Source organism: Trachurus japonicus, chromosome 9 (genome assembly GCF_045865225.1).
Source record: "Trachurus japonicus isolate A0001 chromosome 9, Traja_1.0".
Taxonomy (NCBI): Eukaryota; Metazoa; Chordata; class Actinopteri; order Carangiformes; family Carangidae; genus Trachurus; species Trachurus japonicus.
In genome coordinates this window covers 28,778,896-28,797,077 of record NC_140915.1, presented here as the reverse complement: position 1 = coordinate 28,797,077, position 18,182 = coordinate 28,778,896, and the positions used below count along the sequence as shown (strand labels likewise).

The 18,182-nt window shown below is 41.3% G+C and overlaps 2 protein-coding genes across 4 annotated transcripts; one reads left to right on the top strand and one right to left on the bottom strand.

The window, feature by feature from the left end:
- Positions 1-11: 11 nt before the first annotated feature.
- On the bottom strand, positions 12-10,817 carry rhobtb2a (Rho related BTB domain containing 2a). Of its 2 annotated transcripts, none has more exons than XM_085787158.1 (10): positions 10,346-10,817; positions 8,225-8,426; positions 7,927-8,030; positions 7,647-7,832; positions 6,600-7,540; positions 6,378-6,496; positions 5,529-5,679; positions 5,321-5,409; positions 4,450-4,555; positions 12-3,984 (listed from the first exon to the last, which is right to left on the bottom strand). In XM_085787158.1, exons 1-10 carry the CDS (start codon positions 10,405-10,407, stop codon positions 3,779-3,781), a joined length of 2,166 nt encoding a protein of 721 aa, XP_085643284.1. In that variant the 5' UTR covers positions 10,408-10,817; the 3' UTR covers positions 12-3,778. The 2 variants fall into 2 exon arrangements, with proteins under 2 accessions (XP_085643284.1, XP_085643285.1); XM_085787159.1 differs by lacking the exon at positions 10,346-10,817 and adding an exon at positions 10,142-10,281.
- A 2,509-nt stretch (positions 10,818-13,326) lies between these two features.
- ido1 (indoleamine 2,3-dioxygenase 1) lies at positions 13,327-16,062 on the top strand. Of its 2 annotated transcripts, none has more exons than XM_085787156.1 (10): positions 13,327-13,431; positions 13,934-14,029; positions 14,113-14,232; positions 14,351-14,469; positions 14,569-14,583; positions 14,679-14,778; positions 14,896-15,013; positions 15,092-15,143; positions 15,234-15,382; positions 15,479-16,062. In XM_085787156.1, exons 1-10 carry the CDS (start codon positions 13,339-13,341, stop codon positions 15,853-15,855), a joined length of 1,239 nt encoding a protein of 412 aa, XP_085643282.1. In that variant the 5' UTR covers positions 13,327-13,338; the 3' UTR covers positions 15,856-16,062. The 2 variants fall into 2 exon arrangements, with proteins under 2 accessions (XP_085643282.1, XP_085643283.1); XM_085787157.1 differs by having other exon boundaries at positions 14,113-14,236; positions 14,355-14,469.
- The last annotated feature ends 2,120 nt before the right edge of the window (positions 16,063-18,182 follow it).

The following is an 18,182-nucleotide window of genomic DNA, read 5'->3' as shown; positions in this document are numbered from 1 at the left end:
CAAACTGCACTCGTTGCTCCTCTTTTTATTTAGTAAATATTACTTACACATTTTCAAGAACACATGCTACAGAATTTCAGATTTACAGCTCCTAAACAATAAAAACAGCTCTTGAGAACAAAAATGCCTGATGACTAAGGAAAACGTCATCTAGGCTTTGAACACTGAGAAAACATTCAAGTTTTTTTCTTTTCATTTATTGTTTTTTTTAATTTATTATTATTATTTATTTACTTAATTTTCAACCATTTCTGAACAAGGCCTCTTAAACTATGCAGTAGTGATTGTGCAGCATATATAATATATTCCTGGTGCTGCTAAAGCTCCCTTTGGTTTGTGCTTCTCTGCAGCGGTGATATTAGCACCCAAACATATGGAAAAAGGGCCCCAGTGACGTCTTTGTAATTTATGATCTAATTTTTTTTTTTCCTTTTCTTTTTTTTTTAACCTGATGTTGTCTACCTAACTAATGATGTTGCGATACCATCTAATGCTATTTGAATAGAACCTGGTGCTACAAAGCAGTGCAAGTTTGTAGTTTCAAAGTCAGACATTTCAGTGTGCATAGTACAAAAACAGTACCTACTTTAACTATGCAATAGCTTGTATCAATTGCTATGCCAAGTTTGATTTGCAAGTCATCCCACAGTTTATATTTACATGTTTGAGTCTAACTTCCAATGGCCACACTGTCTCAGCATTTTGTCACTATGCAGACTCCAAAAATGGAGCTCATTAGCACAAAGCAGCTTTAAATAATAAAACAAAATTGAAATCCCTGCATTCATTTCATGGTTAATGTCAGACATTGATGGTTTGTCATTGTGTTAGTCTTGTTGGCCTTGATGATAAGTGTCTTTAATTGGTTTTGTGTTTCGGCTTTAAAAGGACATTAAACCCTATGCAGTGTTCAAACTGAAGCACACTCATCGGACTCCTCAAATCACACACTGACTGAATGCTTTACATCCAAATTATGAATTATGTACATTTACAAATACACACACAGCCTAGAGAGCACCATGGTAACTTAACATATAGCAAACAAACTAGTAACCATAGTAACACTACTTTACATTCAATACCATACACTACACTGTACATTAAGGCATGAGGTGTTGTTGATGCAAAACATCAGCAGTAGATTCAGTGAGAAATGCAATGCACTGAGGAATGAAATGCATGTCTATGAACTTCATCACTCACACCACCAAGGCAAATTACAACACTACAGACCCCCTAGGTGTCAAACTATTATTAAAAAAATCATATTTGGTGTAAAAATTGAACATACTTTTATTAATCAAATCAATAAATTAATGAATGAATAAATTCAAACATTCAGAATCATAATAAAGCTGGCTGTAACCATGCACCGTGTTCCTGGTGGCTAATCCATCTGCCTAATGTCTGACCATGTATGCCAAAAGATTTGAACTGGTATGAGATCCAGAATGACAATTCCTACGTTTGATTTGCAATCGACAAAATTAATGTGATTGAAAACAATTTAAAGCTACTGCTTAGAGCACCAGCACCATCACTTATCTATAGCTTGCGCTTTAAATGCCAATGAATACACTTCATCTACTTTGCCGTGAGCCCTGTTCATGCAGTTAGGTCAGGAGTTATTACAAGCAAGAAATTGGTTTTGTCACTGAATTGTTTCGTACCACTTAAATCATTTGAAGCTCCTTGTTGGACTCTATCTACTATTTGTCTAGTCAACAACTGTATGGAAAAGTATGACCAATCATATGCAGAATTAAAGCAAGCCTTTTTTTATGTGCTGCAAAGCAAATGCTGCAATTAGAATTACTCTTTTAATAACAATGGTGAGTGTATGAATGTACCATAAGTCTTTATTATATAAGTTATATAAACATGTGTCTACTTTGCACTGAAATCCTATTTTACTATTAGTCAACCATTAGTTTGAACTGCCTTTAATTTGCATGTATACTACAGTATATAATAGATGTAACTGGAGGTCAGCACGATGAGTATTCAGTTATTTTCAACAACAGTTTGTAGCTGCACAGTAACTAAATGCAAGTCGGATAAGTCAAGTCTATATTCAGTATATGTATTACTCAGTAATACTGTTCGAGTCTGCTCACTGCCTGCAGTGCACAATATTAGGAAACTGCACATTAGAGTGACGCAAGTTACTTGCAGTTCATCTGATATTTTGTACAATTTACAATACTACCCATCTTCACTGAGCACCATGCTTACAATCCAAATAATGCTGCAGTCCGTCCTACAATCAGGTAGATGACAATCGTGAACATATACTGTGAGGTGTGCAAAAGAAATCAAGAAAATGATTTGATATAAACCTCTACACAACTTTTTTGAACATTAAAAAAAAAAAAAAATCATGGTCTTTTATCCTCCCCAGTTCCTTTTGTAAAATTTGCTGCAGCGTGTCATGACACCATACTGTCTTTAGTGCCGTTCACCAGGATGCTGCTACTGGAGGTTTTGGTGTGTGTCTCTGTGGAAAGAGTCCAGAAAGTGCTCGAGGTGTGTAAGAGGATATGAACGACTTCACCCAGGCACGGGGAAGCCTTTTGCATGTACAAGTCCTGCACACAGCCAACCGCAGACAGTCAGGGGGCATCCTCTGATCAACTATAATAAATCTCTAAAGGCCAAATCATCACAGGTGACTGATTCATCAAACGCTGCCATCACAGAGGGATGGTGATGTACATGTGGTCGCTTCAGCTTCAGCTTGAGCTCTGGAAATGCTGCTATTGGTTCTGAGATACATTATGTTTAGTTTTCCAGGATGACAGTGATCGAGCTGATGGGATCATTCGGTGTAAATCTGAGGGTTTCAGGAAACATGTGTGCCAACAAGCCTCATCAAGCAACACATCGGAAACTATAATCTGTTTTGTTTTTTGCTGGCATTTTACAGAAAATACTGATATTTTCCTTGATTTGTGATCTCTTGTGTTTCAGGACACTGAATGCATTCATGTAAACTAAAGCCCTTTTGTGACAAGAGGCCACAAATCACAAGATCACAATACAGAGTGTTTCCAGACTCACATCACTTTTAACTGTGCAAGCCATACACAAACATTCAAAAACAGAATGACTGTACAAAAAAAAAACTTGCCAGTATTTTCATTTATGCATGCACGATCATAGTCAGCATGGTTAGGGTGAATAACTTCCATAATTGATTCCTGGTTCTACTGTCGTTACATCCTGTTGAAGAGATCATACTGTACACACAGTTTGGTAGATTGTACAAACACTTAAGGGCAAAGTGTTATATCTCTGAGACTTAAGTTCTGTGTTGAATTGCTGGTTGTTGCAGCTGATAAGCAGCACTTGGTTATCAGTTCACGTTTATCGATGATTACTATGATCAGAGGTGGAAAGTTCTGTGCCAGCAGAGTCATACTTTTAAAACTTTAAAGTCAGGTGGTGGAACATATAACAATCAGAGTGAGTTGTTATTTGCACCAGTTACACTGTGCCTTTTCCAGTGAGGTTCATATCACTGAGGTTTGAGTCTCATGTACACCAAGCTAAAAACTTAAGGAAAAAAACTCGCCTGTAACTGCCAGATTGAGGTGCCCTTGCAAACCTGGAGGAGGTGCCGTTTGACTGCAGAGGCAAACAAACAGGAGGAGAAACTGTGTGCCTGAATAATTGGGGCATATCTAGTCAGCAGTGCTTATCTTCTTTTGTATGTTCTTTTACAACTCACATCCACATTGATGTTCTCCGGAGTGGACCTGGCCTTACCACTTGGTCAGATGACAGCGGATGAGCCAGAAGAGGGGGAGTTCGAGTTAGGAGAGGAGGGGATGTTCCAGAAGAGCCACTTGCGTTTACATTGCCGTCTCTGGTACAGGTAGTCCTCCTTATCGCGCTCTTTGCGTGCTCTTTGGTAGTGGTCATCTTCTTTCAGATACCACACAGGTGGCCAGCGATGTTTCTCAAAGTATTCTTGGTTCTCTGCATCACAATAATGGGTTTTAGGAAAATGCTATGTAGGTGGCAGCACATACAGTATTATAGTTACATTTGCAGATTTTCTATAGTGTCTTGTTTAATTTATTTAATTGTTCATATTCTAGTTTAATACAGAAACACAACCTCACTTCCATTGTGTACAATGGCAAACATAACAGATTACATAAAGATTATTCATTTTGCAGCATTATAGTACATTAATAGACCTCTTTTTGATAGGCAGTAACTGTGGAGTCCTTGTCTATTTCTTAACCACAACAAACATAAGTCATACATTTGTATTTGGAAATCCATCTTTAAAGCCCATTAAACATTTTTTTATTTCACGCTGCAATGTTTCATGACAAGCACCTTTGCTTTATTGCCAAACTATATGTGAGGTTGGTGTTTGGTGTGATCAGGGCCTGTAAGATTGCCAGAGAACCACAATGATCACATGTGTATTACCTGTAGACTTGGCTTTCATGTCTCTGGGAAACTTGCGGCAGACACTGTTGTAGTTGGTGCAGATGTGGTGAAGACACCAGCCAGTGAGTTGCTGGGCACCGTGGAACTGTTAACATACAAAATTATTATTTGTCATTTTTGTAAACTGTGCATGACAAGCATTGTTGTGGGTGTTTACTATTCGTCTTCTTATTTGAGATAAACTGAAATGGGACGGACTAAAAAGCCACGGTTGTTTAATGCATGAATGAATGAAATCATAGATTTTTGACATGAGTAGAGTGGGCAGTTTGGCAGCATGTTTGCATTAACATGGTAATTTTATCATGTTGGCATTATTATGGCAGCTGACACTAAAGGTGACAAATCTGTTGTCCCCCAGACACTGGGTCCCACTATAAGGTTAAGTAAAGAATGCAGTTAAGAACTACAGACTGCTTTCCATTTCAAATTAGATTTTATTTTTGTGCTTTAGTGGTGCACACCATCAAAGTAATTAGTAATTCATCAAACTGCTCCAAAAGGAACATGCAGCCCCGGATGATATTTGCCTGCCTGGTAATCCAGCCTTGGATTTGGCACTGATGAGCTGAAGTGAAACTACTGAACCAGAAGCCCATCTGAGCCTGAATGATAAACAATAGTCCTGAGCCTGACTTCTTTGTCCTAAATGTCCAATGCCCCAAAGATCCCTTGCTATTCATTTTGCCAAATAGCTGACTTGCACTCAGAGAGAGGGAGACTGCATTTTTTACTCTTCCTGCTCCACTTCAGTGCCCCCAGAGCAGTTCTCCCTGAGAAATGCTCTCTTTACCAAAGCATTATGTAAGTGCTTTACTTGTTGTCTTTGTTTTGAGACAGGTCACACTACCTGGGCCATATCTAAGTACACCAGCACATCTCCATCAATGTCGGCCCCCATCATCGCTGCCTCTGTCAATACTGTTACTGTGTAGAGTTCTGGAAGAAACATAAAAGGGAGTCATTATAGGTATTGACACACACAGAGCCTCTATGTAATACAATCTATTGGTTTGCAGAGATATTATCTCTAACTATAACTGTAACAAATGTAATACCTGTAAGTGCAACCAGATGGGGGAGGCAGAGACGATTGGCAAGAACAATAAGCTCCATTGCATCCAAGTCAGGCCGAGAACAAAACCGCCCCGTGTAGAGATATTCTAGCACAGCTCTCATACAGCTGCGAGTTGTATTGGGAAACAGCACCTTAGAAACAGAGACAGGTGGCAGTCATGTCTTTGGGCCCAAGGCTTTTTGTTGGATTTTAACAAGTGAGAATACAACTACTATTTTTTTTTTTTTTTTTTTAAGGGAAATTTCAGTTATTCAAACAGTATATATCTGAAATCTTTAGCTACAGTAACATCAGAAAAAGAAAAAGTCAGAAAGTAGTACAGTAAAAGACATATTGGAGGACACTTATATGACTGATGTTTGATATTTAAGATTAATTTTCTAATTCACAAATTGCATTAGTATATATATATTATATTGCTTTTATTAACTTTCAATAGTACTTTAAACATAGAAAAACAATAAGGCTGAGCTCACAAAACAAAAATATGCTTCAATCACAGAAGCCACTGAAATTGTATTACAACAGATCTGCAACCCTCTAATTTAATTATACAGTAATTTTTACACTGACCACGTAGTTCATTGGTGCACAACTTAGGACAGTAGATATACTGATCTTTGCTGGACCTGTGTGCTTTGCGTGATAATGAAATAATTACATTTTAAATACAAATGCTTTATACGGTAAATCAACGGGCAACAAGAACAGCAATGGAAATTATTAGCAAACATGAAATAAATATTTTACCCAGCACTGCCTTTGGTCTGCACTCAAGCTCTGTTGGTTTCATTTCACAGGTCTAAGCCACCAATGTAAGGTGACCTACCTCTTTGGTGCAGCTCTCCACAAATGGCCCGCCAAACATAGCTGCCATCCAGTCACAACTAGAGATGAGTAGAGGCTTGTGGGCCATGATCGTCCCATCATCTAGTTTGAATATTACATCTGAAATACAGAAGTGAGACACTAGTAGAGCCATACTCACACCTTCCTCTAGTGTACTTCAAGCAAACACATGAACACACATGGTATGATAATGTCCACTCACCAGAAAAGGTCCCTTTAGCCAGGCATTCTTTGACTCTGTTTGTGCGCCGTACATGGAAGGCTTTGGTGATTTCTTGGTTCATGAAGGCTTCGTTGTTGAGTATGTTTGCCACCATCATCCGCAGGTCAAAGACCTCCAGCAGCTCAGCAATGTGTGCAATGTGCATTAGCTCTTTCTCATTCTCGTCCAGCTGACCTGTGTATAGGTAGCGAAGTACTGCTCGGAAAGGACCAAGTTGCATGGACTGGTCCATGTGTACTACAGTCATGGGCCTAGGGCTGTATGTTAGAGGGTCATCTACAAGCTCCTCCTGGATGCTGACGAAGGCTCGGCTCCACGAGGAGAGCAGTCTGCCCCGTCGGCCCCCCTCAGAATCTTTCAAGGTACCATCGCTAGTGCACGCCCTCAGGTTGGCCCTGTCACCATCATCGTTGCTCTCGCAAACATCAAAGCTAGCAGCACGCATCAGCAGCTCTCGGCCGGAGAGAGGACCACGAGGGGGCCTTTCAGTCTCCTCAGTTTGCGTGTCCATAATAAAGAGGTCATAGAACTTTGATGAGGATGTCGCCAAGTATATCTTGTGTGCAAAGATTTTCTGTCGCTCCTGCAAAACTAGAATGACGTCAGCACAGTGTGGGTCCTCCAAGAGGCCGACTGGATGCTCCTCCGTGGTGGTCGGTGGAGGAGGCACAGTGATTATAGGTGGGGGAGGTTTTGGTGGCAGGAAGGGCGCCTGAAGGAGAGGCCTCTGCACATTTCTGAGGTGAGATTTCCAAAACTGCAGGTGGCGGCGAGAGATGAGCGCAGCTCGGATAGCATTATCAAAGACGTCCTTGACTCCGAATTGAGCAACAACACTGGTTTCATAATATGGCACTCCCAACTCTTTGGCCACTTCCCGGCCTCTCTCCGGAGGAAGAATCTCATTTGATTTAATGGGCCTGAAAAAAAAGAGAATATATCTAAAGCAATTCAAGCACTAGAAGGGTAAAACAAAAAAATCACTTGCAAATTCAAATTACTGCATTTAAACTTAAGTCCAACTACCTAGCTAAAGGCCTTCGTGCCCTGTTCACTGCCTCCAGGTCAGCATAGCGCAGGTCCAGCTGACAGCCCACCAAGATGACAGGTGCCCGGGGGCAGAAGTGCTTAATCTCAGGGTACCACATAGTCTTTACATGGTACAGAGAGTTGGGATTGGCGATTGAGAAGCACAGTACCACCACATCGGACCTGAGGAGAAGACGCAAGACAAATACATTTTTTGAAGTCTGACAGCACCAGAGCATGTGCTGGTTCACTGACACTGAATTTTACAGTATCTCACCTGCCATATGCAAAACGCCGATCCTTATGATGGTCTCCAAAAGTATCCCAGAGGCGAAGGGAGACACTGACGTCATCGACTACATCTCTGGAGCGTTCTAATACCTAAGAGAGATAACACATTCATGCATATTTAACCATTTGTTTCTGTAAATCACGAGTGAAAGATTGCAAAGCTAAAGCTAAATATGATGCTTTATTTGTAGGTCTAATCTGGTCCGGTTAGCAGAGATATAAATCCTTTATATTTAGAAAAAAAATCTTGCAGGTAATCTTAAATTATGATCTTGCATACTCACCTCCTGGCATACTCTGTACTGATCAATAGCCCAAACCGTGGGCACATGTGTAGCGAGGAGCTGGTACTGAGTCAGTGTGGCATTGCAGGCCCGAGCGCAGATGAGGCGGGTCTTTCCAACTGCATTGTCTCCTACCACCACACACTTGATAGTTTCAACGTTTGGCCTCTCATAGTCCATATCAGAATCTGTCAGCTGGGACCTGTTCAAATACAAGGAGCGCAGAGAGCTGCATCAGCACCAGAAATCCTAAACTATTGCCCTGAACAGTACAGGAACATGGATCAATATAGATATTAGACACTGTGACTACTCCTCATCATCTGCACTGCTTTTTCTGCCTGCAGAGCTATCAATGGATGGTCTCGTGACTTCCCTCTACCCATTCACAAGTTCCCTGTCCTTGTTCCTGATATAGCAAAAAATTTAAAGGGACAAGCAAGCAAAGAGGGGGCAGTTAAAAAAGCACTTCATGGCCACCTCATACTGCAAGGGAACATCACTATTTTTATTACTTCAGTTAAATTAGAAAAGGAAGAGCACATTTGGTTTCAAAACAATCACTCATTTTAAAATAAACTGTCTTCTATGGATTAATCAAGGCTGATACAATCCTATCCACATATTTCTGTAATCCCACCACCGCCTGCAAACCTGAAATACTTTTTCCTGTTTGCTGTTCCTATATTACAACCCTAACAACCTTGACTTAAAGCTTATAGCGTCAATTACCACAGCCCAGATTCATAGCCATGAATATTGGAAAACTGACATGCACAAATACACACTCATTAAATAAAATGGAGGGAATAGATAAACAGACTATTTCTGTCTCTTGAAAATGGTGGCTCATGATTTAGGTACCCAGACTGGTTTCCTAGGGAACTGTAGTGTGTGTGTGTCTCTAACAGACAATTCATCATCACAGATTATACTGGTGACGATTTTCATTTTATTCTATGAAAGCAGCAACATATAAACAGGAGAGAGCTTCTGAGGGTGACAAAGGTGACTCTAGTGTAGTTGTTTCAATTCATATTTACCAATTTGAAACAAATTAAATAAAGGCTAATAATAAATGTGTGCCGTCATTGCTCACGGGACAACAAACTGTGCTGCACATCCACAGATCCCAAACTAAGTCACGTGATCCAGAGCCTATGTCTTACCACACCAGCATTTGAGTTTTGCGTCAGCATCCCACACCCTCCCCTTGCAAGAGTTACTGCACTGGGAACCTTTTATCAGAAAGAATAGTCATTCATGTTTATATAGCTACTGTTATCTTCTTATGAATGAAATCAGCTAGACCTGATGTCTGCCCGGACCCCTAAGACCCCACTATAGAGCCACAACTGCCCCTGTTTTCACTATGATTCCTAAAGAAACACTATTGGTCACCTACACTACAACCAAAGGTGTGACTCTCTGATGACGTGATACAAGGAGAAATCAGTATCTATCTATAGTAGCAAGAATATTACATTTTGATATACAATGATCCAAATTTAACTAACACGGGCTAATGTGACTTTTTTTTCTGACTGCCACCGTCATTCATGAAACCAATCTTTCATTGACTGCCGTATCTCCATCCCTGCAGGCTAGGTCTAAATATACATATGTAGGCTATCTATTTATATATGTATAAACAAATAGCTAACAGACTGACCTTAGGTTGGGCCTGTAAGACACAATAGATATACACCGCCTCTAATAGCCTATTGCACATTCCTGTTACAGTCTACACTGCGCAACTCCCGAATTAATTAATCATTTTTTTGATATGGTCAGATATTCTATAGCTATATCCCATACAGCGCCTTACGTCTATCCTCTGACAACCCCCGCCATTAAATAAGCTCGCAGCCTCACTTATCATCCGTAACAAAGATGATAAAATAGTGCATATCCTACCAGAAGGACCGAACAGTCCCTCGACCACCGACACACTAGTCATGAGGCTCTGCTGCATTACACGTTATGTAACACCCCGTCACTGACTCTTGAGCCTGTTTATCTGGATCAGTGTTCATTGCAAAAACCAGCGACTGGGAGATCGTTTTAAAAAACCCAGTTTGATTCTCAGTCTGCAGGATGTGTGTCATTTCCAGCCCTTACCGCAACATAAGGAAGTGCTGCATCGGGTTGGTCGATGAACGAGATAAAAAGCAGGGCTCCATCGGATGCGGCTTGCACCTGACGGCAGCTCGTATGTAACTTCATCTTCAAGGCAATGTGAACGAGGCTTGAAAATAGGCGGCCGACCGCGGTTGTTTCAGGGGGAGAAGTCCTCCGGATCAGCGAGTTAGGTCCGATCGCATCGCCAAAAACACGGACGCTGATCTGGAGCCTGTCGGTGCGTTGCAGAGCTGCAGCTCTGACCGTCATGGAACCACCTCCACTTACTGTAAGGCCTCCGTAGCTAATAATAGCCAGGCGCACCGACGAGGAAAAAAAAGAAAAAAAAAACCCATTCATTACAAAACACTGATCCACTTTAAAGTCGCACAAATCCCATTCCACGGCTCCTAAGCAGCCTGGCCTCCAGTCCAACACGCTTTCAAATCTCTCCCCGAAAATGTTCTGGATTGTACTTTGTACACTTGTTTTTGTTGTGAGTTTGATCAAATAAACCACCACCACCTCCTTATGCAGTCAGACTGTTATTAAATTAAGTATCGTACAGTGTTGCATTGGCATTGTATTGTATCCAGGAGTGTTTCTACTGTGTTTCCAGTAGGGACAGGTGGGGCTCATGCAGCAGAGAGAAACTAATTCACTTGTGCACCTGTGTGCGTGTGTTGCATAAAGTAAACAGCATTTGCATGTAGGCATATGGCAGCTACAGCCTACAGGACACCAACTTAAGAAAGAAATCAGATACCAAGCCTGCAAACAATAGACTGAATGTCTGAATAGATCTATGTGTCACTGTATCTTTCAAGAGCACTGTCAAAAAAAAGATGCACAAGTCACGATGATTGCAGAGCTCTTTGGCCCCTTTTAAACTGAGCATTGCGGAGACAGGTATTCAATAAATGAATGCAAAATTAAAGAGGCTTAAATGGGTTATTTATGATTATGAATTTACATGCATAAATTCTAGTATATTGACACATGCCGAGCGTGGATGGAGATCAGATTGATGCCTCTGTTTGAGTTTTGTTGTTCTCATTCCAGTGATTTAGTGCTGCACTCTCATACAGCTGGGGGACAGAGACAAGTACTACAGGCTGTTTTTTTTTTTTAAATGGTAGATTTGAAGTAACAGCTGAGGTATGTTGAAATCTTACAGGAAGTAGGTCAAGTTAATGTCCTCAGTTTATAACGTTTTCTCACTGTCCCCCTGCAACAAAGCGTTTGAGCTACATCAGATCTTGTTTATTATAGAAGCTAACAAATTAGTTAAACCTAACTTTAATCAACAATCATAATGCCTCAAATAATTACAGAATCATGAGGCAGTTTGAATTTACATTCCCCTGAGGTCCTTTCTTGTATTCTACCAAAATCTCACATCACTGATGTTTTCTTTCAATCCATATGAATGAATGATTAAGTCTGTGTGAATATCTGTGTTTGGATCAATACACCTGCTGTTTATTGACTGAAAGAAGAAGAATTTCGTCAGAAACACCAGGTAACCGAGTTGAATCTTCATTTTTGAAAATGGCTCAATTTTTGGTTTGAACAGCAATGACACATAGTCATTTGAGTTAATGTTTTACAGTTTGGGGTGATGCAGTTCCTAGAGCCATAACCTAAAACAATGCAGAGCAAAGAAATTACTGAGCATGATTTCTCTTAGAAAAACAAAAAGCTACTTACCATCCACAGGTGACAACCATAGTGCACAGGTGGTGGAGGGCCTGCTGAGAGAAAAGTCGTCACTGTTGGTCAGATCGTGGCTGTTTCCACTCCAGTTCAGAGCAGGAAGTCTGTCTCCTCGGACTCAGACGATGGAGCTCAGGTGAGAGTTATTTCTCGTTCTTCCTCCCTCATCCTGTGCTGCTGTCAGCCGCGTCATTGAAGCTACACATTCGAACAATGCAGTCCAGTGTTTGTACATCTTAACTTTGTTCCAGCACCAAGAGGATCAAATAACAGTTGACCTTTATACCTGTCATTTTTAGAGTCCAAAGCTGCACTGCGGTTCTTGTAAAAGAGGGGCCTCAAACGAGTAAGCCGATTGCATTGATGTTTAGATTTCTGTACTAATGCATTTTGATTTTACTGAGTTACTTGTCTGAGTGGGCAAAGTGACTCAGTAACTCAAAGTAAAAAGTACAACTGACAAGATGAATATGAAATGCAACTTTTGGTTTTTGTCCTAATGGTCTGGATGATAGTGAATAAGAAGAGTGACATCTTTAACTGTGTAGTCTGTTTTATTCAGCTGGTGCAATGTTCAGGTTGCTCCAGCAGGTGATGCTGACAGTCTACATTTCCTTTGAAACACAGCAGTAAGCAGTCAATATACTGTAGTGAATGTACACAGAGAGCAAAGGGTGGAATAATATTATTTAAAATAAAATAGATGAGAGAAATCAAAATAAAGATTTCTGTAAGATAGTTTATGTAAACAGTGCAGAAGTACTAGCAGCTAAAACATGATCAGTTATATGATATATTGCAACAGTTTGTTTTGGCCTGTCCCTACTTCCCTCTTTTTAGGTTCTTCCTGATTCATAATGGGACTAAATCAAACCTGATATTTGGTAGGTCGACAGCGAGGAGGACATCAGACTAGACAGATTTGCAGATAAGCTTTAGCATTTCTCCATATTACTGCTTTTATGTAGCATTTCACAGCTTTAAACTAATTCGGAGTGATTCAGCAGGTGCTAGTCAAAGCCCTTTTCTCAGTTTTGTTGCTTGTTAAAGTGTAGAAAGCTGAAGCTGAAGTATTTTACTTAATGATTCACGAAGTGAAGCGTCACTGATTAGCTCTATTTTACTTGGTATTGTGCAACGGCAGAAGAGAGGGATAAATGTTGATGACAACAGCTATAAAGTGAACTCTGTGCTAGAGTCCAGTCAGGTGAGGGTCTCTCGGACTACTCAGATAGTCAGAGGATTGTTACTGTCTGTGGGTGTCTGTTACTTTCTCTATGGCTGTGGTTGAAACCGACACCAACGGTCCTTTCTCTCTGGACTCCTACCACGTCTCTGAGGAACTTGGCTTCATCCTCCCTGAGCCACTGGTAGGTGGAAAAGCTCATTTTAACTTCTTTTTTGTGTGTGTGTGTGTGTGTGTGAAAATACAAAAAAAAGCATTATATGCAGGCAGTCACAATGACTCTGACAGCCAGGGAAGTGTTGATGTCAAAGTATTATTGAAACAAGGACTTTAAATTCTAAAAAAAATCCAACAACACTGATTTATAGGTAGACATAACTGTGGTGTTCATAGTTCAGAAGTTATGAAACTGTGAACTCGTGGCTGATGGTATTGATTGAGATCAGTTGACTGAAAGAAGCTGAAATCTGGCATTGTGCGTGTTTATTTTGTGTATTGATTTATTCCTGTAGACACCAAGTGTTTACAAAATCACATGTCATCCAAGGTCACTGTGCATGAAACGTAGGCTTTTAAGCCTTTAAATTCAAAATAATAATGTCCGATTTTTCCATTACTTTCAAGTTTCACTTTCATTACTGTGTTTCCTTTCCTCTGCACACTATGCTGCGACTTCACATTCAAAGAAAGAGCTTCCACCTTACTACCAGCCATGGATGGATATTGCCCTGAGAGTCCCAGAGCTTGTGGAGTCACATGAGCTGCGTTCCCATATCAACAAGGTAAGCGGGGACAATTAAGATGCATGGACAGTTCACTGTGTCTGTGGAGCCAGGGGTTTAGTCTAGTGTTATTCTCTATTCAGATGCCGCTGCTGAGCAGCAAGTTTCTGCAGAAACACCGGGAGTTGCGGTTGGCCCACTTGGCCCTCAGTGCGATGACCATGGGATATGTTTGGCAGGAGGGAGAGAGCGGCACTACTGAGGTATCTCCATGTGGCTTTTTATTATTGTCATATATACATTTTCTTCTCTTCCTTCCTTTCTGCACTGCCCATGAACATACATTATATATGAACTATTTTTCATTTTTCCTCCTATAAGATACTACCTCGTAACCTGGCTGTTCCATTCTGGGAGGTGTCTCAGCGCTTAGGACTTCCTCCAATCTTCACCCATGCCGATGGAGTATTGGCTAACTGGAAGAAGAGGGACCCCAAGCGGTGAGAACAGTTTTCTTCTTCAGGTGATTTGATTACATCCAGTCTTTTTTTTTTCTTAATAAAAGTTTTTCATGTCCATCTTTGTATCTCTTGTTCCAGGCCTTTTAACATGGAGTGAGTACATTTCCTTTTTATTTGGTTCCTCTACACTTTATGAATGATGGTGATTAAGATGTATGCAAAGTGCATTGGTTTACTCTGTCATGCAGGAACCTGGAGTTGGTGGTTAGCCTTCCAGGAGGAGACAGTGTACGAGGTTTCTTCATGGTCACACTGCTGGTGGAGCTGGCAGCAGTTCCTGCACTGAGGGTGAGATATAAGTCTGTCAATATATTGTGTACTTGGTGATTTATACAGTCTCATTACACAAAACAATAAATCAAGGTCATTTAAGACAACGCCAATGTAACTGGACTTGTGTTGCAGAGTATTCCCACTGTGATAAATGGTGTCAGGCGTGGTGACACTGAGGCTGTGGCCACAGCTCTGGAGAACATCAGCCAGTCTATACAAGACATGACAGATGCACTCAAACTGATGCAAGGTAGTCAGATATATCATGGAAATAAATCAATATTTATCCTATGAACAAGTATTTTTGATCAATACTACTTTTCTTAAGTGCACGTGGAGCCTTCAGTCTTCTACGGCATCATGAGGATCTACCTGTCTGGGTGCAGAAACTTTTACTTTCCACTTTCCATTAGTTAGTTACTTACAGTAGAACAGATTTCTGAAATGTCTGTCCATGCACGTGTTAACAGGTGGAAAGACAATCCTAGTATGCCAAAGGGGTTGATTTATGAAGGAGTCCAGACAGAAGCGATGGAGTATTCAGGGGGAAGCGCTGCACAGAGCAGCCTGCTCCACTGCTTTGATGAACTTCTTGGAGTCAAACATGAAGAGAAAAGTGGTATGATCACAGGTTTTCTTTTGTCCTCTGAATGACTGCATCGGTGCTGAAGAGGAATAAAAAGCACTCATTGTGATGATACTGCCTGTTTTTCAGGTGCCTTTCTAACCCGCATGAGGAACTACATGCCACCTGCTCACAAGCAGCTGATCCATGACATCTCATTACAACCCTCCCTGAGGAGTTTTGTCCAGCAGCAGGCCAACAAGCGGTTAAGCCACGTCTTTCAACTCTGTGTCACAAGACTGTTGGCTTTGCGCAACTTTCACATCAACGTCGTCAGCCGCTTCATCACCGTACCCGCTGCCCGCGCACGACAACTCCGCGACCAGAGCAGGGACCTGGAGGGGGAGATGATCAGCAGAGCACCCACAGCGCTGGAGGAGAGGGGCACCGGTGGCTCTGGTATCATGATCTTCCTAAAAACTGTAAGGGACCAAACCAAGGACGCCTTCCTGCCTGAGACAAGTTAAGAAGTGAAGCTGATGTGAACTGTTGTCACTGAGAATACAGCAGTTCAACTATGCAACATAACGCAGCCTCTGATAACTGAGCACACTATTTAATTCAGTATGCCATTAAAAAGAAAAAGTCTTCTGGCAGAATAAGAGTGAGGGGCCTGTGCTGTGTGTCTTACATGGAGCTTTGTTGTGTCTGTCAACAAATCAATGCTTAATAGACTTGAGTGATACCTATCATTGTGTCCAAACCAAAATGCAAACCATTAAATTCAACCACTAATTCCTTCATTCATCAGAACTGGAACAAAAAATGTATCTGTTCCGAGTCCAAGATATTCCAGGATATTTGGACATTAGACAACCCAAGTCATTACTAAACCACCTAACCACCTTTGGAGAAAGTGATTCACAAAATCCAGGTCTATTGTTGTTAAAGAAATACCAAAGGTTTTCTGCAATCTAAAACTGTGTCAGCATTCTTAATCTTTAATTACTCACTGGTACTAGTTTAAAAGTAAAAATGATTTAACTAAGAGAAGTTTCCATTTATTGAAAAATAATGAGATGGAAAGAAAAAAGTACTGCAGTACCTACACAAACCATGGCAGGGCACTAAAAGGCTGCATTATAAATCAGAGCAAGGGGAGATTTCACAGAGTTTGCCTTTAAAAAGCTTAAACAGTAGGCAACACCTGAGTGCACCAAAGAAACTGATTTGCCTTGTCAAACCAAAGAGACCTGATGAAATACAGTAGTGTACTCGTCATTAATTGCTATCACTTGAAGATGTGTTGAAATCCTCACTATTAAAACCTTCCTCACACTGATGTACCGCACAGGCTGGAACCTGACCTTTCCATCTCAGAAAATAATTGTCCTTTGTTGCGTCCTAACTCTACCGTGCTGCTTCACAAAGGGGTTGTCATGTTGAGGCACAATGCACAATGCATTGCAGAGATGCATCACTTATCAGAGTGGTTACCTCAGCACTCCTGCCATCCTCCTCAAGCCCACATCCAGCCCTCACATGCCCCACTACTTCCTGGACCGAGAGTGTGGAAAACCCAGAGCAATGAAGGGATGGATTGTGCCATGAATCGCTCACGCTGTGTAATCTTCACTTTTCTTGGCTCGTCTCCACCGGTGTTTCATTACAATAACAGCCCCGCGAGATCAGATAAGAGATGGAGATCTGGCAATTAACCATGACGATTCCTCCCAACCTGAGTGATCTACTTCATCTCGTGCTCCTTTTTTCCACGTGCAGGGTAGCAGAGAAGACAATGGAAGAGCAAATGAGAGAAAAACAATTACAAAAGCATTTTAGTGAGATAGACAATAGACATGAATGTTTTTTTGTTTATTTCTGGTGTGGATGAAGTCAGACATTCTGATTTCCGTACTGCACAAAAGTGCAAATACATCGATAACGTTAACTGGTCATTCATGCCTTTACTCGCCACAATCCATTCACTCAGACAGGTTTCACCACCTGAGAAGCCATTTGCACAGAACAGACAGGAAGACCCCAGGTGAGGAGGTGAAAGGTGAACAGAAACTACACAGGGATAGAGGGAGTTGGGTGGCGCAGAGGACAAACATGATCACATGTCACGATGATGTGATTAGAGCCTTCTTCCACAGCCAAAGCAAATAATCCCCTTCCTTATTGCCTGACTGTGGAGGACTCCCTGACAACCCAGTAAACACAGGCCATCTCCAAGGATGTCTTCATTGTGTAGTCGTCGAGGCAGGGCCTGCGGAGCTGCCGCTGACGCTTCACCTTGTGTCACAACAGTGGCTGGTTTCAGTGTAGGTCATGACACGAGCGTACACGTGCACACACCCACTTACAACTCATTTACCGCGCTGAGGGTGTTGTGAGATGCATTGCGAAATAAGTGTGTAAGGTATCAGTTTAATGTAATAAATGTTCCAGGGGAATCAAACACAAACACTCTGCAGTATGTGAGTACAAACTTGCCATGTAAATGCTATCGAGAGTCAACTCGGCAAGCTAAATAAGTGATTTTCCTCAAGGCAAAGGGCATCTGGAGTCACTCATGTTTTCATGAAATCCACTCAAACATCCATATTCCATCTATCAGAGCCGACAGGATTACAGGCATGGGTTCTCCTTTTGGTCAGACAATCGGATGTCTGTGCCTTGGTGGTTAACCACAGGATATCCTAGATTCTGTTATTTCAAAATTGAATTTATGATGCTTCTACTTACCTCAAGCCAAGCAAAGCCAGGACCTTTTCTCACCCTGTGAATGAGCACTTTCAATGGCAGGAGCTGGGGGACTGATTGTCTTTGGCGCGTACATGACGGGCGT